At 50.0% G+C, this 27,640-nt stretch overlaps 2 protein-coding genes across 5 annotated transcripts in view; one reads left to right on the top strand and one right to left on the bottom strand.

The window, feature by feature from the left end:
* Nucleotides 1-8,653: 8,653 nt before the first annotated feature.
* Srp14 (signal recognition particle 14) lies at nucleotides 8,654-11,259 on the top strand. Of its 2 annotated transcripts, XM_070005769.1 has the most exons (5): nucleotides 8,654-8,761; nucleotides 8,869-8,941; nucleotides 9,812-9,924; nucleotides 10,291-10,323; nucleotides 10,935-11,259. In XM_070005769.1, the coding sequence occupies exons 1-5, from the start codon at nucleotides 8,738-8,740 to the stop codon at nucleotides 11,022-11,024; spliced, it is 333 nt and encodes a 110-aa protein (XP_069861870.1). In that variant the 5' UTR covers nucleotides 8,654-8,737; the 3' UTR covers nucleotides 11,025-11,259. The 2 variants fall into 2 exon arrangements, with proteins under 2 accessions (XP_069861870.1, XP_069861871.1); XM_070005770.1 differs by lacking the exon at nucleotides 10,291-10,323.
* A 1,066-nt stretch (nucleotides 11,260-12,325) lies between these two features.
* The window catches only part of Eif2ak4 (eukaryotic translation initiation factor 2 alpha kinase 4), a 54,673-nt gene continuing 39,358 nt past the window's right edge, over nucleotides 12,326-27,640 (bottom strand). The window contains exons 26-39 of one of the 3 annotated variants that reach the window (XM_070005765.1): nucleotides 27,340-27,456; nucleotides 25,446-25,511; nucleotides 23,943-24,113; nucleotides 23,513-23,647; nucleotides 22,466-22,573; nucleotides 21,476-21,604; nucleotides 20,733-20,819; nucleotides 18,050-18,162; nucleotides 16,697-16,755; nucleotides 16,021-16,118; nucleotides 15,167-15,235; nucleotides 14,650-14,694; nucleotides 13,669-13,787; nucleotides 12,326-12,584 (exon numbers count right to left, since the gene is read on the bottom strand). In XM_070005765.1, the coding sequence (XP_069861866.1) occupies nucleotides 12,527-12,584; nucleotides 13,669-13,787; nucleotides 14,650-14,694; nucleotides 15,167-15,235; nucleotides 16,021-16,118; nucleotides 16,697-16,755; nucleotides 18,050-18,162; nucleotides 20,733-20,819; nucleotides 21,476-21,604; nucleotides 22,466-22,573; nucleotides 23,513-23,647; nucleotides 23,943-24,113; nucleotides 25,446-25,511; nucleotides 27,340-27,456 (1,374 nt within the window). In that variant the 3' untranslated portion in view covers nucleotides 12,326-12,526. Of the gene's footprint in view, nucleotides 12,585-13,668; nucleotides 13,788-14,649; nucleotides 14,695-15,166; nucleotides 15,236-16,020; nucleotides 16,119-16,696; nucleotides 16,756-18,049; nucleotides 18,163-20,732; nucleotides 20,820-21,475; nucleotides 21,605-22,465; nucleotides 22,574-23,512; nucleotides 23,648-23,942; nucleotides 24,114-25,445; nucleotides 25,512-27,339; nucleotides 27,457-27,640 lie in introns of those variants that run through there. The other 2 variants (XM_070005766.1, XM_070005767.1) reach the window with 2 other exon arrangements.

Raw genomic sequence — 27,640 nt, 5'->3', positions numbered from 1 at the left:
AGGAGGCTTCTAGAACTAGTTGTGTGTGGGGGGGTGGGGGTGGGGTGAGGGAGGCAGACTTGAGTTGTGGAGATGCTGGTGCAAAGACAGAGGGGAGAGGAGGGGAGGGGAGGGGAGGGGAGGGGAGGGGAGGGGAGGGGAGGGGAGGGGAGGGAGGTCTTATTACAAGGGACCTCACTGTATAAAATCCAAAGTGAGGGCAGTTTCCCCTGCGCCCACATGTGCTCATGGGGGGAGGGGGTTTCACCCCTCACACAGATTTGCTGAGGGTGCCCATGCACAGACAAGACGCAGACCAACAGAACACGCGTGCACCACTGTTCAGGTAGGCAGGAAGCGGTGCGTGGGAGATGCGCGGTGGGTGTGTCAATGCACAGTGCCCATCCTCGCAGGCAGTTTACAGAGACGATTTTTGGAGGCTCCAGCACCCTTGACCTTGACCGTGACTGCTGGGGCTCGTCCAGTGCAACCACCACCACATCCCTGCATGCACGTGTGCGTGTGCAGGGCTGGGGGGGGGGGGCAGACAGCACCAGGCTCCAGGTCTGCTTTGTTTTGAGTTGCAGCTGATATCCACCACACATGGTCCTCATCTGGCCTAGCTCTTCCTCTTGCTCTGCCTTTTGCCAGCATCGCGCTTGGCAGGGTGCAGCCCGGCAGATCCACGGCCAGCCGGGAACAGCCTGTTCCCTTCTCTGGCACCCTGGCGCTCCTTTCCACCTCCCACACTCCTCCCTGCCCTGAAGCTGCCTTCCAGGGCCTAGGACTCCGAGGCTGCTTTAGAAACAGCTCCGAGTCCACTTATCAAAGACACCTGGGGGGGGGGTGGGCTGGGAAGGTGACTCAGTGGTAGAGCGCTTGCCTTGCATGCATGAGGTCCTGGGTTCGACTCCTCAGCACCACATATGCAGAAAAAACCGGAAGTGGCGCTGTGGCTCAAGAGCTGAGGGACAGTGCCCAGGCCCTGAGTTCAGGCTCCATGATCGACCAAAAGATAAATAGACACCTGGATGGGCTGTATCCCCAGCACGTTCTTCCCGGGGGGCAGGCACCCCTGGGATGGGTGTGAGGGTTTGTCTCAGCAGTGAAGCAGAGGCTGGGTGCCCCATGGACAGGAGACCCACAGGGACCTGCTCTAAGCTTCCAGGCCTAGATCAGGCTGCAGAAAAGGCCCGGTGCCTTGGGTCTCCTTCCAGTTCCCACCCCCTCTAGAGGCCCGCAAGCATGCCCGGGCCGAGAAAGACGGTATCAGCCGTACGTATGCCGGCTTGGAGATGTGAATGGCTGACAAGTGTTACTGTACCTGGCCAGGGAGCCATGCGGGTGCCACTCCCAAATGTGTGCTGGGGACTGAGGGGCACCTGGGAGCTGGAATTGCACCCCCCTGGGCACGCCCCTCGGCGTGTCGGGGCTACTCTCACAGTCCTGGTTGGGAGTCCCAGAAGGAAGATTTATGAGGTTGGTTCCTGCCTCCCCCCAAACTCTTTTGTCTTTTATCACCCCATAAATGGGAGAGGACGCTTGCTGAGCCTGGCCGCGGCCGTGCTAGGCTCCTGCCAGGACTGATGGGTGTGTGTGTCCACCCTGACCTGGCGCAGGTGTGCGCCCTCTGTCCCCAGAGCGTCTTGAAGAACAAACTGTTCCGCCAGGGTGGCACCCAGGACGGGAGAGGTGTAGACCCCTGCGGGCCGGGCCTGCTGCAGCTGCTTCCTGTTGTTAGAGGGCTCCTCCAACGGATGGCGGGGCTGGGCCCTGGGCACCTCCACGCCCCGGCCCGCCTCACTTCCACAGTGTTCAAGGAGAAAGAAGCCATGTGACGGGCAGGCTCGATGCCAGCCTCAAGCTCTGTATCTCCTGGAGAAGCAGGGTCCTGTCCTCAGATACGTGCCCTAGACTTGGCCCCAGCCCCCCCTTCTCCGGAGCCCCCCAGTCCCCTCTCCACTGGCCATCAAGGACCATCCTCCCCGGGACGCTGTCCTTCACTTCCCACTGCCTTGTGCTGTGCTTTGATGGCTCACACAGGGCTGTTCTGTCTCCTTCTCAGGACCTGCAGACAGGACACCGTCCCTGACTTCAGAGAAGATCCTGCAGAAGAGTGTCTACTGGGAGGGCACAGTCGACCCCTGGGGAACCTGCCCCTGCCTCTTGGTTCCCACCTGAATTTTATTTATTTCCCTGTCTATCGTGGGGCCTGAACTCTGGGCCTGGGCGCTGTCCCTCAGCTCTTCAGCTCAAGGTGAGTGCTCTACCACTTGAGCCACAGCGCCACTTCCGGTTTTTTGAGTGGTTTATTGGAGATAAGAGTCTCATGGACTGTCCTGCCTGGGCTGGCTTTGAACCATGGTCCTCAGATCTCAGCCTCCTGAGTAGCTAGGATGACTAGCTATCCACTAGAACCCAGCCTGAATCTTATTTTTTAACTTTGTTGGTTGTGGGGCTTGAGCTCAGGGCCTGGATGCTGACCCTGAGCTCTTTTGCTCAAGGCTAGCACTCTACCACTTTGAGCCACAGCGCCACTTCCAGTTTCCTGGTGGCTAATTGGAGATAAAAGTCTCTGCCCAGGGCTGGGAAGTTGGCTCAGTGGTAGAGCGCTTGCCTTGCATGCCTGAGGCCCTGGGTTCGATTCCTCAGCACCACATAAGAAAAAAGCCGGAAGTGGCGCTGTGGCTCAAGTGGTAGAGTGCTAGCCTTGAGCTGAAGAGCTGAGGGACAGCGCCCAGGCCCAGAGTTCAGGCCCCACGACTGGACCCAAAAAAAAAAAAAAAAAAAAAAAAAAAAGTCTCTGCCCAGGCTGGCTTCAAACAAAGACCATCAGATCTCAGCCTCCTGAGTAACTAGGACTACAGGCGTGAGCCACGGCATGTGGCTCCCAGTTGAATTTTGGTCAGCATGCTGTGGCATGCTGTGATGAGGAAGAGAAAGGTGATTTGGTTTTTTTTTTTTTTTTTTTTTTTTGGGTCCAGTCATGGGGTCTGAACTCTGGGCCTGGGTGCTGTCCCTCAGCTCTTCAGCTCAAGGCTAGCACTCTACCACTTGAGCCACAGCGCCACTTCTGGCTTTTTTCTTTTTGCTTATGTGGTGCTGAGGAATCAAACCCAGGGCCTCTGGCATGCAAGGCAAGCGCTCTACCACTGAGCCACCTTCCCAGCCCAAGAAGGGTGATTTGGACTCTCTCCAGAATGTTCTGCCTGGCAGTCACGTTGCCTTGTTACAGGAAGCTGACCAAGGCCTGGCTCTTCTGAGCCTGTGGCCCTGGGGACTTCCAGGCTCTCGGCTGACTAATCATGAGTATTGCTGAGACGGACGTGATCTGACTACCTCCACCCTCAAAGGGATTCCTGCAGTGGAGGTGCTCACAGGTGGCCAGAGAGGGGAGGGGTGGGGCATGGGGGGTCAGGCCCTGCTCCCCGAATGTTCCCAACAGGGAGCGTCCAGGCGTTCTCCCGTCCCGCGGCTCTGGGCCTGGCTGGCACTCTGCAGGTCTGAGGGGCTGCGGTGGGGGTGGAGAGAGCAGAAGCCTGGGCCCAGCGCTCTTCCCTCCATTGTGAGATGGCCTTGGATAGAGGCCAAGCAGGAAGCCGCCTCTAATCCGTGGCCTGGCGCCTGGGGTGTGAGGACGCCTGTCCCCCCCCACCCCCCGCAGGGATGGCTGAGGCTGGCATGAGGGCGCACCTGTTAGAAGGCAGCCGGAGCAGCCTGTGGCCCATCAAGGCCAGGGAGGCCTGTGGCAGGCGGTGGAAGGCTCCAGCCCGGAGCTCAGGGCTGCTGCCGCTACTCTGTCACTGTGGAGTCTGGGTCCAGCTGCTTTTCTTACTTGTGAATAACTAGAAGGAAACAGACTGGACTGGACTGACCTCCAGACCTCCTTCAGCTCAATGACGTGACCCACTGAAGCCGGTGACTCCCTGGTGACCGCCAGGGCGGGCAAGCCGCTGCTTGGTAGTGTTGGGGTCCCTCAGATAAATCTGCGCCACTTGCATTAGGGATGAATGAAGACATCGAGTACCGCTTTGGAGAGTCGGACAGCTGGTTAATTTGTGTGGAAACTCTGGCCATAAACTCTCCTGTCCTTGACTTCCAGGCTAGAATTTAAACACTGGGGATCCCTAATCATCGTGAATAAAGGGGTCCCTCCTCCTGCCCATCAAACGTATGAAATGGAAGAAGGGGGGCAAGAAGACAGGTACAGGTCTCTAGCCTGGCTGGGAAGGTATAGTCATCAGGCCTGCCTGCCTGGCCTGTTTCCCCCTCCAGGGTGGGATGTGTTGGACTCTCTTCCTGAGCAAGGAAGGAAGTCATGGACGGAAGGGGAGAAGCTGCCCCTCCAGCCTTTTTATGAGTGCCAAGCACAGGGGTCCTGGGAATTCCTATATACTGCCCCAAGACCCAAGCACCTGAGATCCCACAGTCTGTTCTTTGTTCAACATGCTTGAGCGTGCCAGGGTGAGAGCGGCCACCTTGTCTCTGCACAGGGGACCCAGGCTGGAATGACCTGGGGGATGGGGCAGCACTGGGTACGCTTGCGCTTCCTAGCCTGTGTGTATCTGTGAACTTTCTATGGATATCAGCTCACTTCTCACTCCCTGAGTGCAAGGAAATCAGCCTGTTTCACAGCTCCTACAGACTTCCCCTCAGCAACCAGCTACCAAGTACCAATATGGGCCTAGAACGCGGGGAACGAGGATCCGGGAGGAGGACTCTACCTGGAGGAGCAAAATCTTGTTCTATCTTAAGTCATTCTGTCTAAGGTAAATGATGGGGCAGGCGCTGGGAGCTGCCGGCCGCTATGCTTGTGTGGTGAGGTCATGGCGCCCCCTGTCGGCCAGAAGAGGCACTTGTGCCTGGGAGATGCCACCTAGAGGGAGGGCGTGGGGACTTTGCCTACCCAAAGACACTTGTGGGTTCTGGAAACTTCCTTAAGGTTCCAGGGAGGGTCTAGGCTACAAGTATGGAAACAGTGGTTCTCAGTAATCTAGTCTTAAGTAGTCCTTAACATAATAGTGTAGCCGGGCGCTGGTGGCTCACGCCTGTAATCTTAGCTACTTAGGAGGCCGAGATCTGAGGATCACAGTTCAAAGCCAACCTGGGCAGGAAAGTCCATGAGACTCTTTTTTTTTTTTTGTGAGACTTTTTTTTTTTTTATTGTGAAAATACTGTACAGAGGGGATACAATTACATGGGCAAGATAATGAGTACATTTCTTATCAAGCATTGTAGCCTCCTCCTTTGTTTCCCTTTCTCATCCCTTCCCATCCTCCCCCCCCCCAGCAATCATTCCCCCCCCCCCCCCCCCCCCCCGCCTCCATGAGACTCTTATTTCCAATAAACCACTAGAAAACTGGAAGTGTAACAGTGGCTCAAGCGGTAGAACGTTTGCCTTGAGCTGAAGAGCTGAGGGTCAGCGCCCAAGCCCAGAGTTCAAGCCCCACGACTGACAAAAAAACAAAAACATAATAGTGTAAAAAATAAATGCCAGATGCTGGTGGCTCATGCCTGTAATCCTAGCTACTCAGGAGGCTGAGATCTGAGGATCACAGTTCAAAGCCAGCTTGGGCAGCAAAGTCCTCAAGACTCTTATCTCCAATAAACCACTAGAAAACTGGAAGTGGCTCTGTGGCTCAAGTGGCAGAGCACTCACCTTGAGCTGAAGATCGCAGGGATAGCACCCTAGCCCAGAGTTCAAGCCTCATGACCGGCAAAAAATAAGCCAGATGCTGGTGGCTTACACTTATAACCCTAGCTCCTCAGGAGGCTGAGATCTAAGGATGGCAAGTTGAAGCTAGCACAAAATAAGGGCCACAGCAGCTCTAGGCCTTTTGACTCCAGGTCCTGGGCTCTTGGGCTATCTCTAGAGCACTGTGACAGGGGTTTAAATCCAAGACTTCATCCTGAGGCTGGGGGCGGGGCAGGCGCAGAGGACCCTGGAACTCTTGCGTGTCCCTAGTAGATAGAACAAATGTGTTGACCCACTAATGGAAGCAGGAAGTAAAAAAACTGTTCTAGCTGGGCGCCGGTGGCTCACACCTGTAATCCTAGTTACTCAAGAGGCTGAGATCTGAGGATCACCGTTCAAAGCCAGCTGGGGCAGGAAACTCTTACCTCCAATTAACTACCAGAAAACCGGAAGTGGCTGGTGATGTGGCTCAAGTAGTAGAGCGCTTGCCTTGAGCTGAAGAGCTCAGGGACAGCACCCAGGCCCGGAGTTCAAGACTCATGATGTGGGAGGGTCTGTGGGAGCAGCTTCCATTCCACCCTTCTCCTGGGGGGGGGGGGGTGGAAAGGGAGGGAACAGAAGGAGGGGGAGGGAAGAGCCTGTGATTTGGAGACAATGACTCAGCTCTCCTCACACTGTATTCTGCTCCAAGGGCCAAAAGCCATTAATCTCTATTACACATCTAAATTTGATTAATGATATATGATCCTAACAGTTTGATTAATGATATATGACCCTAACCACAGATAATTACAGGTTAGGATTTTGATTGTTGTACAACATCAAATTTTAACCATGACTTATTGACATAAATTCAGTTTTATTGTACCCAGAGCTGCCTTTATTCCTGACTGATCATAAACAATACCACTTTTCTCATGAGAGAATTTATTCTTAGATCTAATCTTACACATCAGTTAGCTATATTTTATTCATTGTTTTAAATTTTGACATCTAAACATTTGGAATTTAGCAACATTTTATTTCACAGTATTATTTTTTTCCCTTTGTTTTGTGGTGATACTGGGGTTTGAACTCAGGGCCATGCATTTGCTAAGCAGGTGCTCTATCATGGAACACGCACCCAGCCCTCATAGCACCTATGTTAATGGTTCCTTTTGCCTATTGCAAATGACACTGTCCATATGATGATAATGAGTCAAATAACTAAAGAGTAGTGGTGACCTTTGGATATGGACAGAAACCATTTGGACATACTGGTGATGTCCAAAACATGGAGGGAGTATGTCCCATACATAATAACAATTTGACACTGTGTACTGAGCCTTTATTGTATGACAGGCTCATTGCTGTCCACAAACATTGTCCAATAGAGTGCCTGCCCTGTCCAAGCCATATGGGCTATGGCATCTTTGAAATGTGGCTAGTATAACTGAGAAATCTGAAAAAAAATAATTTTACTTTTGATTCATTTAAGTCTATAACACCATGACCATTACTATGGTCATTTTTCTCTGAGGCCATAGCAGAGATGAAATGTGAACTCAGACCTGAATTCAGAATAGGTGCTCTTAGTCATTTCCAGAGAAGAATGTGTGAAGAACACCCGGCCAGTAGTTACATTGTACTGGATGAAGTCTGGCTCAAACTGCCAGACTCAGGCATGTCTAGTACTAGAGAGATTCAGCCTATTGTATGGTGGCCGTGAGATTTCACGTAGGTGACTATTATGACTTTATTTTAGAGACAGGGTCTCAATTATATTGCAGGATGGCTTACAACTGGTATTTATCTCACGCTGGCCTCGAATTCACCTTTCTCCGGCCTCTGCCTCCTCCTGCCTCTGCCTCCCAAGAGCTAGGATTACTGGTAGGAATCACCACCCTCTGCTCTGTGTTCATTATTCAGTGGGCCTGAGGTGCATGTGCCCAAGGCCCACGCTGAGGGCCAATCCTGATGAAGCTCCAAATGAACCTGCCACCGTGCCCCGCTGCTCAGGGGCAGGGAGGGCCCCGTGCTCCTTCCTGGGGTCCTTCTCCCCCCATCCCACGGCTCTCCCCGTCACCCAGTGCCCCAGAGGGTGACAGAAGCTAAGGAAGAGCACGATGTGCATCATCCGGGTCACACAAACACCATACCTGGTTCCACTTCCATTCGTGACCACAGCAAATAGTAGACAGGCCCTCACATCTTCGGATGTGAGGGATGATTTTTACATGTTCTTCCGAGTGTCTAGCCCTTTGCCCGCTCCTTACCTACGTTCGATGGCCTGATGGATTCGTCTACATAGGCTTTGGTTTCCGCAGGGTCTGAGCCCATCTGGAACCCCACCTGTACGGGTCACACTCACTCCTCCACCCACAGTTCCTGGGCTCAAGAATGTGCCGTAGAGTTGGGGGTCAGCTCCATTTCGAAGGTCACCACGAAGGCCGGGCTGCGCCCCTCGGGCTGCCCCCCTCGGGCTGGGCCCCTCGGGCTGGGCCCCTCGGACTGGGCCCCGCGGGCTGGGCCCCTCGGGCTGCCCCCCTCGGGCTGGGCCCCTCGGGCTGGGCCCCTCGGGCTGCCCCCCTCGGGCTGGGCCCCTCGGGCTGCGCCCCTCGGGCCGGGCCTGGGTGGCCTCGGGGCCCCCTGGGAAAGTCCGTGTTTGGTTTCACCCCCATCCTGGGTGTCTGAAGAGGAAAACTGCGGGAGTGCAGTGTCAGGAAACTTGCCCGACACATCTACCTAGACAGACACGAAAACCACGTTTCCATCAAGTCTTTCTTTTGCTCTCATAGTTACTGCAGTTATGTTTACTGACTGAAATCCCCAGAAACAGAAACGCCATTCGGGTTCTTTCCTCCCCGGACCAGACAGGAGAGTGTCAGGGCGCAGGCGCGAGCCAGAGCGGAAATTGGGGTAGGCGTGAGGGGGAAAAAAAAAAAAAAAAGGAACTGCGGAGCCAGGGATTGGTGGGAGAGACTGGCAGTCAGCCTAGTAGAGGAAGTCCTGCCCATCGCAGGCTCGACTTCCGCCCCTAACTGTTTGGGGCTTTGGCTGAGCGGTGGGCCGCGGCGCGCCGCCATGGTGCTGTTGGAGAGCGAGCAGGTAGGCCAGACGCGACGGGCGCCGGGCTGGAGACCTGCCTGCTTTGGCGGGAGGGACAGGGGCCGGCTCTGAAGCGTCTTCACGGGGCCGGGCCTATTGTGTTTCAGTTCCTGACGGAGCTGACCAGGCTGTTCCAGAAGTGCCGCCCGCTGGGCAGCGTGTTCATCACCTTGAAGAAGTGTGAGCTGCGGGCCGGCCGGCCGGGAGGGCTGGGGCCGGGCGGGGGCGCGAGGGGGCGGGGCCTGGCGTGGAGGGCGGGGCCTGGAGGTGGGCGGGGCCAGCCGCCACGCCCCCATACCCACGCCCCAGGTTCGGCCGGCAGGGGCGCGAGGAGGGGCGGGGCCTGGAGGTGGGCGGGGGCCAGTCGCCACGCCCCCATGCTCCCTCCCCTGGTTCCCCCGGCCGGCCGTGCACCTTCCGGCCGGGGGTTCTGAGAACGCTGCCGTCCCACGTGTCGTGTCGTCGCCGAGCTCGGCCCCGGTTACGGAGGGCCAGTGCCAAGGCAGGTCATCTTTTGTAAGGGAGCACAGTTGCCACCATCCGATTTGTTAATGGTGTCAGCCCTCGGGCTTGAACTCAGGGTCGGGGTCCCCGAGAGTTTTTGCTGAAACCTAGCGCTCTACCACTTTGAGCCACAGCACCACTTCCGGTTCTCTGGTGGTTCATTGGAGATGAGTTTCGCCGACTTTACTGACCTGGGTGGCTCCGAACGGCGATGCTCAAGTCTCAGCCTCCTGAGGAGCTCCTGTGTGAGGTTTACAATGCTTTGATGTGTTTCTATCGTTCTAGTAGCTTCTGCAAGGTTTGCCCGACCCTAACATAGTGGATGGTGTGGTTAACAGAACTAGGGCACTGTCACTGGGTTAGGTTACCCCAACTCCTTCCCTGAACCTCAATAAAGTGTTCTGCAACTTGAGCCCTGCCTCCGGCCTTTCTTTTTGTTTTAGTTTTTCAGGTAGAACTTAGCTGAGGTGGGATCCTCCTCAGATCAGAGGTTTGGTCCTGTTTTAACTTTGTAGTAGTGTTCACCATGTTGTCATCTTAATGCAGATGATGGCCGAACAAAACCCATTCCAAGGAAGGGTTCTGTGGAGGGTCTTGAGCCTGCAGAAAACAAGTGTCTGTTGAGAGCTACTGATGGGAAGAAGAAGATCAGCACTGTGGTGAGCCAAAATATTTTTATTTTTTTGAGATAGGGTCTGGTCGTGTAGCCCAAGCTAGGTTCAAATTCTACAGGTATGCCTGACTGTGTAAGGGATTTCAGTAGCACTGAGAAACACAGCTTCTTTAGTGGTCTGCTTCTGCCTGACCCATCTTGGTGTAATTCTCATGTAGAAAAAGACACTACTTTGCTTATTCTCCAGGTAGAGGAACATGGAATAGAAAACGTCTTAAGAGCATTCTGACCTAAAGTTGGAAGGAAGCATTTTAAAGATGAGAATGTGTCTTCATGGGGCCTTCTGATATGGAGTGGAGTGCAGGGTAGCTCTATGCATAAGTAGGGTCACTTCTTACTCTCTTCTTCCCAGGTGAGCTCCAAAGAAGTGAATAAATTTCAGATGGTAAGTTCCTGGTGTTCCCCTGCCCCCTCCCAGGGCCAGTTCCAGCATTAATCATGAACTTGGACTTGGTATTTGGTTTGTTGCTCTCCTGTCATAAGTGTTACCAGTATTTTCTAAGTAAAATCACCAGGGTGAGTGTCAACACTGATAATAGTTCAGATACACTGTACCGCTAGTACTCCTGAACAAGAAGTTGCTTGTCCCTTTCCTTTTTCTCTTTTTTGCCGGTCAGGGGGCCTGAACTCTGGGCCTGGGCACTGTCCTCAGCTTTTCAGCTCAAGGCTAACACTTTACCACTTGAGCCACAGCGTCACTTCTGGCTTTTTCTGCTTATATGGTGCTTTTTGCTGCTTATTTGGAATCAAATCCAGGGCCTCATGCATGCAAGGCAAGCATTCTACCACTGAGCCACCTTCCCAGCCCCCTTTCCTTTTTCTTAAAAACCTGCATCTCAGTGGGGCGGGGCATGTTGCAGAGCTGCAGTAATGCAAGTTTCATGTGGATGTGGTTTCCACCCTGCAGCCCCTGGGTGCTGCCTGAGTCCACGGGAAAGAGGGTGGCTGTCCTGTCAGCTTGCCCTCTGCCCACTCTGCTTGTGCTCTGTCTTCCAGGCTTACTCAAACCTGCTCAGAGCTAACATGGATGGGCTGAAGAAGAGAGACAAGAAGAACAAGAATAAGAAGGCCAAAACAGCCCAGTGAAGGCCACCTGATTCCACCATTACCAGATAACTACAGAATTGCTATTTCTCCTTTTTTTTTTCCCCCCACAAAGTTAAGTTTCTCATTCCTCCACTGGCAGCTGTTATCCTGGGAGAAAGGCTGGGATGTTTTTAGGTGGGAAGCCAGTGTATTTGGGATCTGCGCTGCATGGGTGTGTATTCCTGTTAAATTTCTCTGTGAAGAGCAATGTATCATTAAACCTGTCTAGTACTGACCGTCTCTTATTCCTCTTCCCACCCCATTTTAATAGTTCTGGTAGCAACTACAAATTCTGGAGTGCTGACATTCATGAACACGTTTTAAGCCTTGTAAAGAACTGACAGGCTGGGCGCTGGTGGCTCACACCTGTAATCCTAGCTACTCAGGAGGCTGAGATCTGAGGTATCATGGTTCAGGGCTGCCGGGCAGGAAAGTCTGTGAGACTCTTTATCCCCAATAAACCACTAGAAAACTGGAAGTGGCGCTGTGGCTCAAGTGGTAGAGGGCTAGCCTTGAGCTGAAGAGCTGAGGGACAGCGCCCAGGCCCAGAGTTCAAGCCTGACGGCCGACAAAAAAAAAAAAAAAAAGCTGACAGTTTCATGAAAAATCATGTTATCTCATGGGAACCCTTACCTGCTTGTGTAAGTTCACCATCACAGTTCCTTTAGCAAATGTAAGTGTGTGTGCTTACCAGCACTAGGATAACCATGGTGTGACGTTGTTAAACTGGAGATCCTGCTGGGTGTGGTAGTGGACACCTGTAATCCTGGTCCTCCACAGGCTGAGGCAGTAAGATCAAGAACTCATGTTGGCTTGGGCTACTCGGTGAGACCTCATTTCAAAAAAACCCAATAATAGCTGTTTTCTCCCCGAAGAAACAAAAACAAGATCTCAAGGTTAATGATTTTTTTGTCCCTTTTTTTTTTTGTCCGTTGTGGGGCTTGAACTCTGGGCCTGGGCGCTGTCCCTCAGCTCTTCAGCTCAAGGTAAGCGCTACCACTTGAGCCACAGCGCCACTTCCAGTTTTCTGGTTTATTGGAGATAAGAGTCTCAAGGACTTTTCTGCCTGGGCTGGCTTTGAACCTTGATCCTCAGATCTCAGCCTCCTGAGTAGCTAGGATGACAGGTGTGAGCTACCGACGCCTGGCAGTTTTTGGTCTTTTTAACCAATTTGGAAAAAAAAAAAAATATTAGTACTTTTGTGTGCTTTCACATTGGGTCCAAGGAAGAGCAAGACTCTTCTTGTGTCTCAACTCTGTAAGATCTATAGTGTTAATACATTTCCAGTAGAAAAGCAGCAGTTATATAAAAGCATTTATTATATCCAAAAAGATAAATTTATAATATATTACATATGAAAAAATGACAAAAGCTCAACTTGGCAGGCCAGCCTCCTAGAATTCAAAGTTAATTTAAAATGACATTGAATGTACAACATTCCATTCATTATTCTAGTGTGAGTTCCCTGTCGATTTGAACTTTGTAATGACACTTCTTTAAGGTTAAAATAAAATTCTGTAGTAGTCATCTCTGTAGCTATACAGGAACAGCACAGAAACCCTGCAAAAGAAAAGTAGATTATATAACAGACTGAGGTTTTGTAGGTGAAGCACAGTGTTAAGTATTTTTAGAATACAGAGCTTTGTTATAAAGGGATTGAAAGTGAGCCACTAAGTCTGACAAGCTGTGACGGTCATTTGTCTACAATGAAAGGGCCTGGGTAAGGAAACCCATAGTCCCTCCTAGGCCTCCTGGTCACCCTTTAAGTGGAACAGTAATACCAAAGGTTACATTTGATAACATGATGTAAAGCAAGCATCTACAAGTGAGTGAAGTAGGTGATGACTGCTCAGGCTTGCTGTGTTGACACTGGTAAGACTGATGAGCTGGTTGCCAGCTATAGTGTAACAAGACAATGAGACACACTTCATTCTGAAGCTGTTCCATAAACTTTTTTAAAGCACAGGAAAAGAACATAAAGGTCTTTGCTTTTGTGCTCAAGGCTAGTGTTAAGCCACTTGAACCACAGCTCCACTTTTTGCTTTTTGGAGGTTCATTGGAGATAAAGAGTGTCATGGAGCCGGGCGCCAGTAGCTCATGCCTGTAATCCTAGCTACTCAGGAGGCTGAGATCTGAGGATCACAGTTCAAAGCCAGCCTGGGCAGGAAAGTCTGTGAGACTCTTCAATAAACCACTGTAAAACTGGAAGTGGCACTGTAGCTCAAGGGTAGAGCTCTGGCCTTGAGCTGAAGAGGGCAGGGTCAGTGCCCAAGCTGAGTTTAAGCCCCATGACCCACAAAAAAAAAAAAAAAAAAAAGTGTCACAGACTTTCCTGCTCAGTCTGGCTTTAAACCAAGATCCTTAGATCTCAGCCTCCTGAGTAGCTAGGATTATGGGCATGATCCACCAGCACCTGGCTATTGTCTCCACTTTTAAACAAAAGCTTTAGTGGGCATAATAAAGTACTCTGCCCACAATTGCCCATCACCCTCTTGCCCTCCAAACCACCCCAAACAGTCTTGCTTTATAGTCAGGTCTTTTTTTTTGAGGGGGCAGGTGTCCAGATTCTGCACTTGGTGGCAACATATGATATGTTTTCTGTCTTTAGCCATGTGAAACCTGTAAGACTTAAGAGATCACTTACTTTTTTTCAACTTTGATGTTATAAATTTCATCACAGACTAACTTGAGGTATCTTTGCTTTGGCAGGCGAGATAGCAGCTGCTTCACAGTCATGTTAAATGCCTGTTCATCTCCATCCCACTAGGATGAGACAGACAGAGAGACTTAGCAACATGGCAGCTAGGTTCTTTATCTCATTGGAATGCTAATGCCGTTCTTCCCTTCAGATTGCTAGGCAGGTATGGGGAGTAGAACTGGCAGGGAATCTGCATCAGTCTTTTTGCTGGTCCTGGTCCTGGTAGGTCCTTGAACTCTGGGCCTGGGCACTGTCCCTAAGTCCTTTTACTTAAGGCTAGCACTCGACCACTAGAGCTACAGCACCAGGCTTTTTCTGTGATTAACTGGAGATAAGAGACTCACAGGCTTTTCTGCCCAGGCTAGCTTCATTCTCAGATCTCAGCTTTCTGAGTAGCTAGGATTATAGGTATGAGCCACCAATGTCCTATTTGATGATCAAAGTATGTTCTTCTTATATCACACACACACACACACACACACATACACACACACACTCATCAGTGTAGTTCTTATCTACAAGTGAATTTCCTTATCTGGTATGGTTTGAGACAGCACGGTGTAATCAGCTGTGAAACCTCAACAGGACAAAACACATTTCACGCTGCACTGCAGCCCTGAATTTAACCTCATGAAATGCTCTGTGCCTAAGTGGTAACTTCTTTTCAATTTTGAGATAAGGATAATTCTAAGGTTATAAGATAAAAATGTAGATCTGCTATTCTGCATAGGACTGAATCCTGGCGTAGTTACTTACTAGCTGGGTGACATGAACTTAGGACTAATTAATACATAAAAGGGCCAACATTATGAAATTCATGGTGCTGCCAGACAAATAGTATCTGTTACAAAACTGAATACCATTTTCAACTTTCTTTTGGCAAATTAACAGCAAAGGACACCGTACAGCATGGTTCACATCACCTACCTCCAGTGATAAGAACTGCAGGATTGTTTCTTTGGGCAGATCCACCTGTTAATACACAAGAAAAGCCCGTCACCTGCTGGAGGATTCAAAGCAGGCTTGCTGACATGAGATGCTGTCATTTGGATGGGGAACTGCATGGCTGGCAGTGTGTGAAATGCTACTGTGCTACAACTTAAAACCACACAGCGATAACATCTCAGCATAGCTGGGCTAAGAAGCAGTGGGGGCCGTGGCCCAGACCCATGCACTGCACCCCAAGGCTTTGATGCTGCTGCAGGTACTTGCCATAGGCTTAGAAAGGAACAATCTGAAATAGAAAAATGATCCCCCTCCTCCCCCTGTTTCAGAGGAAGAAAAAAGAGAAGCAACACCAACAAAATCTTCCATCTCCCCCAGTTTTTATCCATTTAGATTTGTGTATGATTCACATCAGGAACAACCCAGTCTGCTGACACAAAAAGCCCTGAGTGCCGAGGGCTGCACCAGGCAGTGTGGACAGTGATAAAGAATGACTTACAGCCAAAATTTCAATTTCACTGCTTTTCTGATGTAAGTTGGCAAGGGTGGTCTGAAGTCGGGTTTGTACCTAGTAAGATGAAATGGAACATGTTAAACCAAGCTGTCTTCTGTTCCACAAAACCAGCACAGGACGACAAGGCCCAGAGAGGACTGCAAACAGTGTCTAGGGATGTGCTCTTCCTCTGCCTCAGAGAGAGGGGTGTCTGGCCTGTGATCTCATGGAAAAAGATTCTGAGGCTATCTTGATCATCTACTAATCCTTCCTGCTGCCTATTCCTTATGTAGAAATGATGCCTGGCAAAGGCTCGGGGTGCAGCAGGGGGTGGAGGTGGGGCAGGCGGGGGCAGACAGTGAGCTAAAGTGTCAGGTAGGGAGTTTGAATCCCAGTCTCAGACCAAGGGGGAAAAAAAAGCTCAGTACAGTCAACCTGTGCTATGGGAGCAGAGGGCTTTAGGGTTGAGATGTGAGCTAAGTTAGGAAAGAAGGGGGGAAAGTAACAGCTGAGGAGATAAAACCGAAGGGTGTCAGGCTGGGAAGGTGGCTCAGTGGTAGAGCGCTTGCCTTGCATGCATGAGGCCCTGGGTTCAATTCCTCAGCACCACATAAACAAAAAGAAAAAAAAGCCGGAAGTGGCACTGTGGCTCAAGTGGTAGAGCACTAGCCTTTCGCTGAAGAGCTGAGGGACAGCGCCCAGGCCCAGAATTCAGGCCCCACGACCGGACCCAAAAATGAAAAAAAAAAAAAAGTAAAAAGAAAAATATTTCCAAGAAACATGTTTGGTATTTTCCTTTCTTTCTTGCTTGTATCTCTGTAGCTCACGCGTTAGAGCTAGGGAAGCCCCAGCCGGGGTACCTGGGTCTCGTACCGCCTCCTCGTGCTGGCTGACAGCTTCTCCGGGGCTACCACACTCACAATGGGCACAACTGGTGCTCCGTGAATTTCAAACAAACCTGAAAAAGAAAGTTCCGGGTTTACAGCCTTGTCTGTGCCCCGTTTCTGGAGCACACCAGAGAGAGACTGGTTTCTCAGCAGACATCTTGCCTTGGCTCTGAGGACTAGAGCACACTGGGCTTTGCTCTGTTCCTTTTTTCCTTATGTTTCTGAGATAGCTCAGTCTGGCCTCAAACTCCCAACCCTCCTGCCTCAGGCTCCTGAGTGCTAGGATTTCCGGTGAGCACTACCATACCCAGCTTGAAATACTTTCCAATTTTCTCTGTATGGGCGAAAGCTATCCACATTCCATGTATTAGAATAAATGGAGTCAAAGGAAGAGTATGCTACTTGTATGAGCAAGACAGTGAGCCCAGGTGCACCGCATCAGAGGAGTCACACACCCCACGCTTTGAGTGCTTTCTTGGGTGTGGATTCCTGTGCTTCATCCTCAGGGTGTGAGTTCCATGTGGTGCACTTTACAGTTTACAAGATACTTTGCAAAGATCACTTCCATGTCACAGGGAGCGACACACCATTCCCCAGTACTTTGGGCAAACGCAGCATTATGTGTTCATGTTGTAATTAGTCATTATACCTGAAGCGTTAGAAAATGACCCCTTCAGACTTTGCACTGCAAGATTATCGGAAACTTCTCTAAAAACAAGCAAACAGAAACAATTAGAAACTGTGAATAAAGAAAAAGCAACAGGTAACCCCAAGTGATGGAGATTCCTGTGCCACTTTTTCTACTGAAAATGAAAACACATTCCTCTTGGTTACTAGTGGGAGAAAAACAAAAGAAGCCACAACAAAAAATGCACTGAGTTATGCTTTTGGTCAAGAGCAAGTAAAAAGCTGGTAAGAGTATAATTTCAGGTTAATGCCTACAGAGAACATTCTGATTTCTCAGCTAGGTCTGAAATCCCAGCTCCACACGGGAGGTCTGGAGCACACAGGATAATGTACGGCACAGGGTATCTCAGAAATGGACAGTGTGCTTTCTAATGCTTTAGGAGACACAGTAGAACATTAAGGGGAAATTAGATAATCATGTGCATGGAGAAAAGATGTCAATGTTTCCCTAGAAGAAGTAAATTCCACCTTGCCCTCTACCTGTCTTCCTTTTTTTTTTTTTTTTTTTTGTCAGTTGTGGGGCTTGAACTCGGGGCCTGGGTGCTGTCCTTGAGCTTCTTTACTCAAGGCTAGCACTACCACTTTGAGCCACCAGTGCCTCTTTTGCTTTTCTGGTGGTTCATTGGAGATAAGTGTCTCACAGACTTTCCTTCCCCAAACTGGCTTTGAACCACGATCCTCAGATCTAAGCCTCCTGAGTAGCTGGGATTACGTGCCTGAGTCACCGGTGCCCGGCTTGGGGCCCAGCTTTAATTTTTATTTTTAGTGCCTTCCCTCCCTTTGGTAAATTTGTGTTCAGGTGGCTGAACATTTTCTTTCACACCATGAGAAAGTGCAGGCACAAAATGCCACCCAGATTCAGCCATGAACAGACAGAAAAAGCAACAGCATGCATGCTGTGGCTCCTCTCTTGGAAGCATTACTGTGCTCGGCTGCCGCTCGAGCGTGTCCTCCAAAGGTTCGCTGACAGAAGCTTGGCTCCCCAAGTTGCAAGGGGAGACGTTGGGAGTGTGAGGAAATAATAGGTTATAGAGGCTTCCAGGACCCAGCCTTGGGTTCTTTGTTATAGCAAGACAAAACAGACTAACACAGTTATGGAAAACAAATGTTGAAAGCAAGGGATGATGGGAGTCAAGGGCCAAAGAATTCAGCCATAACAACAGGATTACACAGAAAGCAGCGCTACGGTGAATTCAGGCAGATGCTCAGATTTAAAGTGATCTTGTCCTGTCTTTCTTTCCTAAAACAGTTACCTTTAAAACGAACCACAGGCAATTGCAGCCAATCTTCTGCAGGCTTTCATTCACTAAGTTACCTGGTGTTCCTCTCATCGCTGACTTTGGTCCTCAGTTTTTGCAAAACATGGTCCACAAGATCAGACTCCAGCACACGCTTCTCAGTTTGCCTTTCCTTCTCGAAAGACTTAACCTTAGAAAGGGGGACACGAGCTTGTCATGTGATGGTTCCTGAAGCCCAAAGTGAGGCTCCAGGAGCCGCCAACTGCCTTAGAGATGGGCCGTTAAACCAGGGGTTCTTTTATATGGCCAGTCCTGGGGCTTGAACTCAGGGCCTGGGCACTGTCCCTGAGCCTCTGCACTCAAGGCTAGCACTCTGCCACTTGAGCCACAGCGCCACTTCTGGCTTTTTCTGTGTTTGTGGTACTGAGGAATGGTACCTAGTCCTTCATGCATGCTAGGAAAGCACTCTATCTCTGCGCCACCTTCCCAGCCCAAGGCTAGTGGGTCTTAACCCATGGTGACCCTGTTCCTACAGCGCTTCGGCTACAGGACTCTGACTTCACTGAGCATTTTCTTTTTTTTTTTTTTTGGGGGGGGGGGTTTGGTCGTGGGGCCTGAACTCTGGGCCTGGGCGCTGTCCCTCAGCTCTTCAGCTCAAGGCTAGCACTCTACCACTTGAGCCATAGCGCCACTTCCAGCTTTTTTCTTTTTGCTTATGTGGTGCTGAGGAATCAAACCCAGGGCCTCATGCATGCAAGGCAAGCACTCTACCACTGAGCCCCTTCCCAGGCCCTGAGCATTTTCTAGCCATAATTCATACACAAACAGCAGGGCCGGAGGCTTCGATGTCTCTCTCTCTGCCATGGTCCTAAGTCCAATCTTTCCACATTTTGAGTGCTAAAAATACCATGCTGGACAGACAACACAAGGGATCTCTTTTGTTTTGATCGGTGTGGGTCTTGAACTCTGGACCTGGTCGCTGTCCCTCAGCTCTTCAGCTCAAGGCTAGAGCTCTACCACTTGAACCACAGCGCCACTTCCAGTTTTCTGGTAGTTTATTGGAGATAAGAGTATCACGGACTTTCCTGCCTGGGCTGTCTTTGAACCACGATCCTCAGATCTCAGCCTCTTAGGCAGCTAGGATTACAGGTGTGAGCCACCGGCACCTGGCTAAATGATCTCTTTTGCGTTCCAAAAATGAGGATGATGCTACCAACCGTCCATGGGCGGAAGCACAAGTGACGTTGAAAGGAACCTGACAGGCTTAGTGATGTAGCAAAATGAACCAGAGAAACATGAGCCTCCATTCTGGAAGGCCAGCCAGACATGGTAACTGGAAAAGCCAATGGGTCTGAGGTGGTGGTAAGTTCAGTATGTGCCAAAAGAGCATCCTGGTTGCTAAGAGCCACCTTATCCACAGGCTGAGAAGGAGTATAGGAGTATGGATTCTGGACTGCAGGAGATCCGAGACCCTTCCTACCCAGTCAGAGCATGCTCCAACACTGCAGAATTCCAATTAAACACCAGGCAACTAGAAGTGGCACTGTGGCTTAAAGTGGTAGAGGGCTAGCCTTGAGCAAAAAAGCTCAGGCACAGTGCCTAGGCCCTGAGTTCAAGCCCAATGACTGACCAAAAAAAAAACCCCCAAAACAACAAAAAAAACCCTATATTTTAAAAGCCTTTTATAAAAAGATAACTGAATTAAAAAAGTACATCAATAGCTACACGCAGTAGCTTATATCTGTAATTCCAGCTACTCAGGAGGTGCAGAAAAGGAGAGCTGCAGTTCAAGTGCAGGCCAGGCAAAGACTTTGAGAGACCCAAGCTCAACCAACAGTAGCTTATATCTGTAATTCCAGCTACTCAGGAGGTGCAGAAAAGGAGAGCTGCAGTTCAAGTGCAGGCCAGGCAAAGACTTTGAGAGACCCAAGCTCAACCAACAGCTGTGTACATAGTGCATGTCTTGTCATTCCAACTACAGTGGGAATCATAAGAGGATCAGAGTTCAGACCTGCTCAGAAACAATGAAAGTAAAAGGGGAGGAGACATGGCTCAAACGGTAGAACGCTTCCTAAACAAATATCAATCCCCAAGTTTGAACCCTAATAGCACCAAAAAATTTATACATATATATATGTTTATATGTGTGTGTGACTACATGTATAAAACATACATATATCTATGAGATATTATGGGATATAACATATATAAAATATTTGGCAACAGCACAAAAGATGAGAGAGAAATAGACGCATGCTGTTGTACAGTTCATATACTCCATACATATGCCACATACATGTATGCATGTAATGTATGAGTGGAAATTAAAAACTTTTACATTTGAAATTTCTTTGCTTTTTTGGTCCAGGACTGGGAACTCAGTACCTGTTTCTTTTAGTCACCGGCTGGTGCTCTACTAACTGAGCCATACAGCCAACCCTTGAAATTTCTTTCTTTTTCTTTTGGACATGCTTGGAACTAAACCCACTCCTCAGGCAGGCTTACCGTGCAGCTTTGCTTGTTATTCTTACTTTTCAAGGTGGAGAAAGAAGGAGTGAGGAAAGCAGGAAGAAGCCAGCCATAGTTTTCTCTGTTTTGTTTTGCAAGCACTAGAAGTGCTCGGACGCTCGTGCTGATTTATCCCCTTTCCCCAGAGGGACAGTGGCCAGGGCCACCACACCAGGGTCCCCCCTCCCCTGCAGCCCACACCCCAGTGGCTGTGCCCCGCTTGGGAAATGCGGCGTTTATCGCAGTCTTTACCTTGACATGGCTTCCTTCTTTATCGGAGACGAGCGCCACGTAGGTGATCTCATGATGGCGGCAGTACTCCTGCAACTCCTCTAGGGACTGAAACACACACAGCGGAGCAAATAAACTCCTGACCACCGGAGCCAGGTCAGGATGAGGAGAGGAGAAGGCAGGCTGATTGCAGGGACGTAAGTGCTGTGCCAGAAGAGCGAGGGCTGGAGGAAGGGTTAGTGCAGCTGTGGTCAGGTGCCGTTGAAGTGCAGTAGGCTTGGACATGGCCCCCACAGACGGGCATGTCCTAATTGTGGATCTGGGTCAGCAGTGTGGGCCCAGGACCATGCTTGGGGTCCTCTAGGAGGCCGCCAGCCAGAGTTGGGACCCAGCTTAGAGAGGGATGAAGAGGCCTCCATGCCGAGCTTAAAGGAGCCACGGAGCACAGGCCTACGGGAGCTGGAAAGGAAGATTTCCCCAGAGCCTCCTGAAGAAGCAAGTGGCACCGTAGCTGCCCCTGACCCGAGCAACACTGACATCTGACCACCAACTTTCAGAAATGAAAGAAAACCAGCCGCTAAGTCTGTGGTGTCTGTTACTGTCAAGTACAGGAGCAACTCTCACCACTGAGGTCGCGTGTTGGACAGGTCACAGGCGACCCCCGGCTGTGCGCGCTCTGCCCTGCACACCTCTACCCTCTAGAGGATGACTTGTGGAAGCCGGAACTGAGTGCCCTGAGCCCCGGCGGCTCCCCAGCCCGTTACCTGTGACCAGTCGTACATGAGTTCCGCCGTGATGCCAGCCGCCCAGAGTTTCTGGGTTAGGCTGATGGCTCTGGACATGGACATCTGCCCAGCGCTGACAACCAGGAGGTCACAAGAGCTCACTGCCACCTGCGCACAAACAGAACGGCGGCACTGAGAGACAATTCGCGGGTGTGTGAGGGGCCCTGCGGCGGTGCCCACGGGCACTTTTTGGAATTCTGTGCCACAGCACAGTGCGTGGACGGCTTTGCTTTGAAAAAATGACATTGTGGGCTGGGGATGTGGCTTAGTGGTGGAGTGCATTACAGAGGGGCACAGAGAGGCTGGGTGGGGCGGAGGGAGCCGAGGAAGGTCACCAGCTAGAGAGGACAAGGCCCGGATGCAAGGCGGCTGCCCTGGCCCTGTGGAAGGTAGACTAGACTGCCACATCTGAGACAGACTCATGGTCCTTGTACCCAAATCCAGGGAGGATCTATAGCTAGTCAGTCAGAAGCCAGACCACCTGCAGCGGGCATTGGAAGGTGAGGGGCCAAAGGGTGGGTCAACCTTGGGTACTGAGCCCTAAGGCTGTGCCATCAGATGCTGACTCCAGGTGGGGGGAAACAGAACTGAACTGAGCCGGGTGCCAGTGGCTCATGCTTGTCATCCTAGCTACCCAGGAAGGAAAGTCCATGAGACTCTTATCTCCAATAAACTGCTCAGAAAAAGCTGGAGGTGGTACTGTGGCTCAAGTGGTAGAGCACTAACCTTGAGTAAAAGGTCAGGGACTGCACCAGGCCCAGAGTTCAAACCCCAGGACCAGCAAATAAAAAAAAAAAAAGAGAGAGAATTGAGCTGAGCACAGCGCCTTGGCCTTGATGCAACGTCGATTACAAGGGCATGAGCACGCCAGAGGTGCTGAGCCTTCCCCTCCCACTCAGCTAGGACAAGCAAACGTGGCGTCAAGTCGGGAGGTGTCTGGAGACGCCCTGAAAGGTAAAGCACACTCACAGGGTCTTCTGTGTTGAGGACGGCGGCAAATATCTTGTCTATGGCGATGCTGACACCAATGGCAGTGGGAACGGGCCCTAGAGCCTGTGGGCCTCGAAACTGGGGGATCTGTGGAGGGACCCGGAGTTCTGGTTAGGAAATAGGAAGTCAATTACAGGGCAAGAAACAGTTAACAAGCAAGTTCTTACCACAATTGCCATGTACCTGTAAACCCCACACTAGAGGCAAAGACTCAAACTTTTAAAAAGCTAAATAAATAAATGAGAGATCCTATTAGAAAAATAACTAAAGCAGAAAGGGCTGAGGGTATGGTGTTAAAGCACCTGAGCTCAAACCCTAGTAACACACACACACACACACACACGCACGCACGCACGCACGCACGCACGCACGCACGCACGCACGCACGGTGACCCAAAAAGCCAGGAAAGGCTGAGATAATATGCACCAAACATCATGGGGAGATTAAGAGCCTGGCCTGAGCCTGAGGGGCAGGTGTGCACCTGCCCCCACGTAACAAGCGGCCCAGAACCCAGGGGTACCAGGGGGATTGTGATGCAGACACAAGACTCTTTACTATAACTGGGCACAGTGGTGTGTGCCTGTCACCCTAGAAAAGGAGGGTGAGATCAGACAAAAACGTCTGTGAGACTCCATCTTAATAGAAGAAGCGGAGCGTGGTGGTGTGCGTCTGTCATACAGCCGTGGGGGAGAGGGAGAAGTCTAGAATAGGCAGACTGAGGTTCAAGTGCAAGCCTGGGCAGTGAGACCATAGTTTAAAAATAACCAATGCAAAAAAAGGCTATAGTTACGATTCAGCAGCAACGTGCCTGTCCAGCAAGCACAAGGCCCTGACTGCAAACCTCAGGTACTGTGCGCCTTCCCTCCTCCCCCAAAATCACAAAAGTGGTTCATGTTAAGCTCATACTCCTGGATGACATAGAGGCATTCGATTATATTACCGGTTTGGTGTTTTGCGTAACTTTGACAGATTTCAAAATAATCAGTAGAGGAAGAATATAATCGAGCAAAACGAGCAGCCCTCACCAGCAGGTCGTATCTGCCACCGGCGGCCAGGATTTCCGGCACAGCTCTCTGCCTCCGCCTGATGAACGCCACGAACTGGAAGATGATCCCGCTGTGCTGCTGCACCTTGTAAACCAGGCCCAGGTTGACCAGCACCTGCAGAAATGTATGTCACACACACCTAACCACCGGCTTGGAACTGCTCTGGCCTGGCTTCCTGTGGCCTGCCAGGCCAGGGACACTCGGCTCTCTGAGAAGAATGACCTCTCAGGCCCTGCACTCCGACAGGAATCGTGTCACTTGGCAAAAAAACAAAAACAAAAAAACCCGACTGACACAAAAACTAATTCTAGGTATCACATGCTCCGAAATGTAGAGAGTCGAGGTCTCCTGGCATCAAACGAACCCATTCCACCCCTGAATCCCTGCCAGGATGGAAGAGTCGCCAAACCTGTAACTTGATGCCAAATTTCTTCAGCAGCCCGATGACCTCTTCTAGGTCTTTTAAGCCATATTTCACCAATGCTGCAACACCCGTTTTCTGTTTTATTAGTGAGTTGATCATTGGCATTACATCTTGCAAATCCCCCTTCTGCTCAATAAACTTGTAGAGTCGACACAGCTGGAAAAGAAAGAGGTCGGTCAGCTGCCAGCCCAGGGCGGGAGACCTCTGTGCCTGGTGCTTCCCACACGTGGGGCGGGGAGGAGGGCGGGGGTGGGGAGGCCTATGCGGAGAGCCTGCACTTCCAGGAGTGCGGGTCCTGCAGCCACAGGTCAGTTTAGCCCTTGCTGTAATCTGGGAGAACATCCTTTTTACACCAAAATGAAAGCATCTAGAAGTGCTTATACATCTGGTCCACTGGTCAGCCTAGAGTTAATGCAAAGCAGACTCTGGCCCTGGCTGAGCGTTCTGTACTTGTCGTCAGACAGAATTCTCCTTCTGCCTTCCTTCTCACTTCTGTTACTACAGGCACAGACACACTGGCCAGGAAGGCAAAATGTGACTGGCTCCACTGCTCAGAGGATTAGCAAGAGTTTCCCTTTGCTCCTGTTTGGAGCTGCAAGAGAGTCCCCTGCAGGCAGCCTCTGAGTTCTTCAACCAATGGGCTCAGCCTGTGAGATCTTGGGTTTTAGGCAGCTCATGTGTAAAGGAAGACTGAGCTGGATATTTAAGGCTCTTTTGTACTATTTCTCCTTTTTAGTATCTCTAACTTGTATCTACTCAGGAGGCTGAGATCTGAGGATCACAGTTTGAAGCCAGCCTGGGCAGAAAAGTTGCTGTGAGACTCTTATTTCCAATTAACCACTCAAGAAACCAGAAGTGGAGTTGTGGCTCAAAGTGGTAGAGCACTAGCCTTGAGCAAAAGAGCTCAGAGACAGCACCCAGTCCCTGAGTTCAAGCCCCATGACCAACAGGAAAAAAAAAAACAACAACTTATAAATAAAATTTTTTAAGAAAGGAAGAGGGAAAAGAAAAAAGGAAGCAGGTATTTTAGCCACAATGCAGCTATCACAAGGATGTGGTATTTGTGACTTTCTGCATCGTGACACTGGTTCAAAGAGCCTTTTGGGAGCCAGGTGTGGTGGTGTATTCCTGTAATCCCAGCACTCGTGAGGCTGAGGCAGGAGGATCGTGAGTACAAGGCCAGTCTGAGCTACATAGTGAGCCTTTGTCTCAAATCCTCCCACCCCCTAAAACAAAAAAAAGACAGGATCTGGTGAGTAAGGAAGGGCAGGCTGGTTTATAGCACATCAAGAATGCACATGGAGAGAGCCTCTGATGGCAGGATCAGTCTCTCTCCTCGGATCCCAGATGTTGCCATTGAAGGGGAAGTGATGTCTGAGAGCAGCAGGGAAGGGACACAACCTCCCTGCTAACAAGAAGCTGGAGACAACGTCTGACAGCATGGAATTAACAGAGCAAGCTCAACTAGTGCCCGCCAAAGGTACTTACACTGTTAGAAGGTAAAGACAGATTACAAAATTTAGCCTCCACTTCTCTCCTCGTCAGTTTCTCTGTCTGCAGCAGAAGAGAAAGGGAGCAGTGAGAAACTGGACTCAACCCCTATCCAAGCACAATTTCCAGGCGCATTCTGACAAATGTCCTTCGTGTGGGACAAGGTGTACTAACTGTAAGGGATAGACTTAACTCTATGAATAAAGTACTCCCCCATTCACAGAAAACCACAATATTAGTTTAAGATCTGAAAAAGCTGACAAAAGATGCAGGAAGGGTGAAGATCTATCTGTTTAATGGCAGCCCAGCGCTGGACAGGCTTTCTGGGGTGATTCTGGGCGGGCAGGATAGTGTGTGTTTGTCACTTCAGCTGTGGTGGGAAATATAAATAGGACACTCCAGGCTGCACCAACAAAAAGCAAGACCCTACCAAAAAAATAATAATAATAAAAGCAAAACCTGGGCACTCACGCCTGTAATCCTAGCTATTCAGGAGGCTGAGATCTGAAGATCGCAGTTCAAAACCAGACGGGGTAGGGGAAGTCCAGCAGAAGTCCATGAGACTCTTATCTCCAATTAACCATCAGAAAACCGGGAGTGGTGCTATGGCTCAAAGTGGTAGAGTGCTGGCCTTGAGCAAAATTGCTCAGAGGCAGCGCCCAGGCCCTGAGTCCAAGCCCCACGACCAGCAAAAATAAATAAAATTTAAAAATTTAAAAAGCAGAAAAGCCTGGAGGTATGGCTTGAATAGTAGAGCACCTGCCCAACAAGTGTGAAGCCCAGAGTTTACACCCCCAATACCATCAAAAGAGGTTGGTTGGTTAGTGAAGTTAGGAATTTAAATTATAAATAAGATAATTTAATCCTTTTTTTTTTGGTCAGTGGTGAGGCTTGAACTCAGGGCCTAGATCCTTTTGGCACTCTACTACTTGAACCACAGCTCCACTTCTGGTTTAAAAAAAAAAAAATTAGGGGCTGGGAAGGTGGCTCAGTGGTAGAGTGCTCGCCCTGCATGCATGAGGCCCTGAGTTCAATTCCTCAGCACCACATAAGCAGAAAAAGCTGGAAGTGGCACTGTAGCTCAAGTGGTAGAGCACTAGCCTTGAGCTGAAGAGCTGAGGGACAGCACCCAGGCCCAGAGTTCAGGCCCACAACCGGCAAATAAATAAATAAATTACAAAAATTATTGTAAAGATACTGTACAGAGGGGTTACAGAGTAAGCTAATGAGTCCATTTCCTATTGAGCATAGTTACCCCCTCCTTTGTTTGCTTTTTCTTTTTTTTTTTTTTGGGGGGGGGTGGGCCTGGGGCTTGAACTCTGGGCCTGGATGCTGTCCCTCGGCTCTACAGCTCAAGGTGAGCGCTCTGCCACTTGAGCCACAGCACCATTTCTGGTTTTCTGGTGGTTTGTTGGAGATGTAAGTTTCATGGACTTTCCTGCGCAGGCTGGCTTTGAACCGTGATCCTCAGATCTCAGCCTCCTGAGTAGCTAGGATGACAGGTGGAGCTACTGGCACCCAGCACTTCTGTTTTTTTTTGTGATTCATTTAAAATAAGAGTCATGGACTTTCCTGCCCAGGCTGGCTTCCAAGTGCCATCCTCAAGCTTGTGAGTAGCTAGGATTATAGGCATGAGCCACTAGTACCCAGCTAATTTCATCTTTTAACATTAGAAGTTACCTCTTTAAAAAACTGGAGGTTATTAGTAGTTAGTTGAGTGATAAGCACAGAATTAAAGCTCAGAAACCCTTGTTAGTGGTTAATGTAATTCACACCAACTGGTTGTTTTATCTTATAGTAATGAAGGACATAAAGCTCCTAATTTAGTTTTATGGTTTCCTCAGTCACAAAACAACCATTCAACACCAGGCCAAAGTAATTAAGTGCTTACCACAGCATCACACAGGATGACGTAGACCTGACTGAGTTTATCTTCTGGAATCCCACAGTGTAGGAGCACTGCTTTCAGTATCATTGTATGATTCAAGTAAATACTGTAATTTCTTTCCTGGGACACAGAGAAATTATTATTATTTTCACTCTAGAAGTGATACAGGTTTACGATCAAGTCTAGAATCCTACCACAAATTTATCATTCCAACATCTTGGAAGGAGTGGATTTTAATATCCCAACTCCTAATTAGGTTTTAAATCACACATCATTTTTACAGAGTGGGGACGGGGGTGCTGAG

The sequence above is a fragment of the Dipodomys merriami genome, unplaced genomic scaffold (genome assembly GCF_024711535.1).
Source record: "Dipodomys merriami isolate MVZ:Mamm:240054 unplaced genomic scaffold, mDipMer1.0.p SCAF_69, whole genome shotgun sequence".
In the NCBI taxonomy this organism is placed as follows: Eukaryota; Metazoa; Chordata; class Mammalia; order Rodentia; family Heteromyidae; genus Dipodomys; species Dipodomys merriami.
Note: the sequence above shows the minus strand (reverse complement) of the source record. Positions and strands in the feature narration are given on the sequence as shown.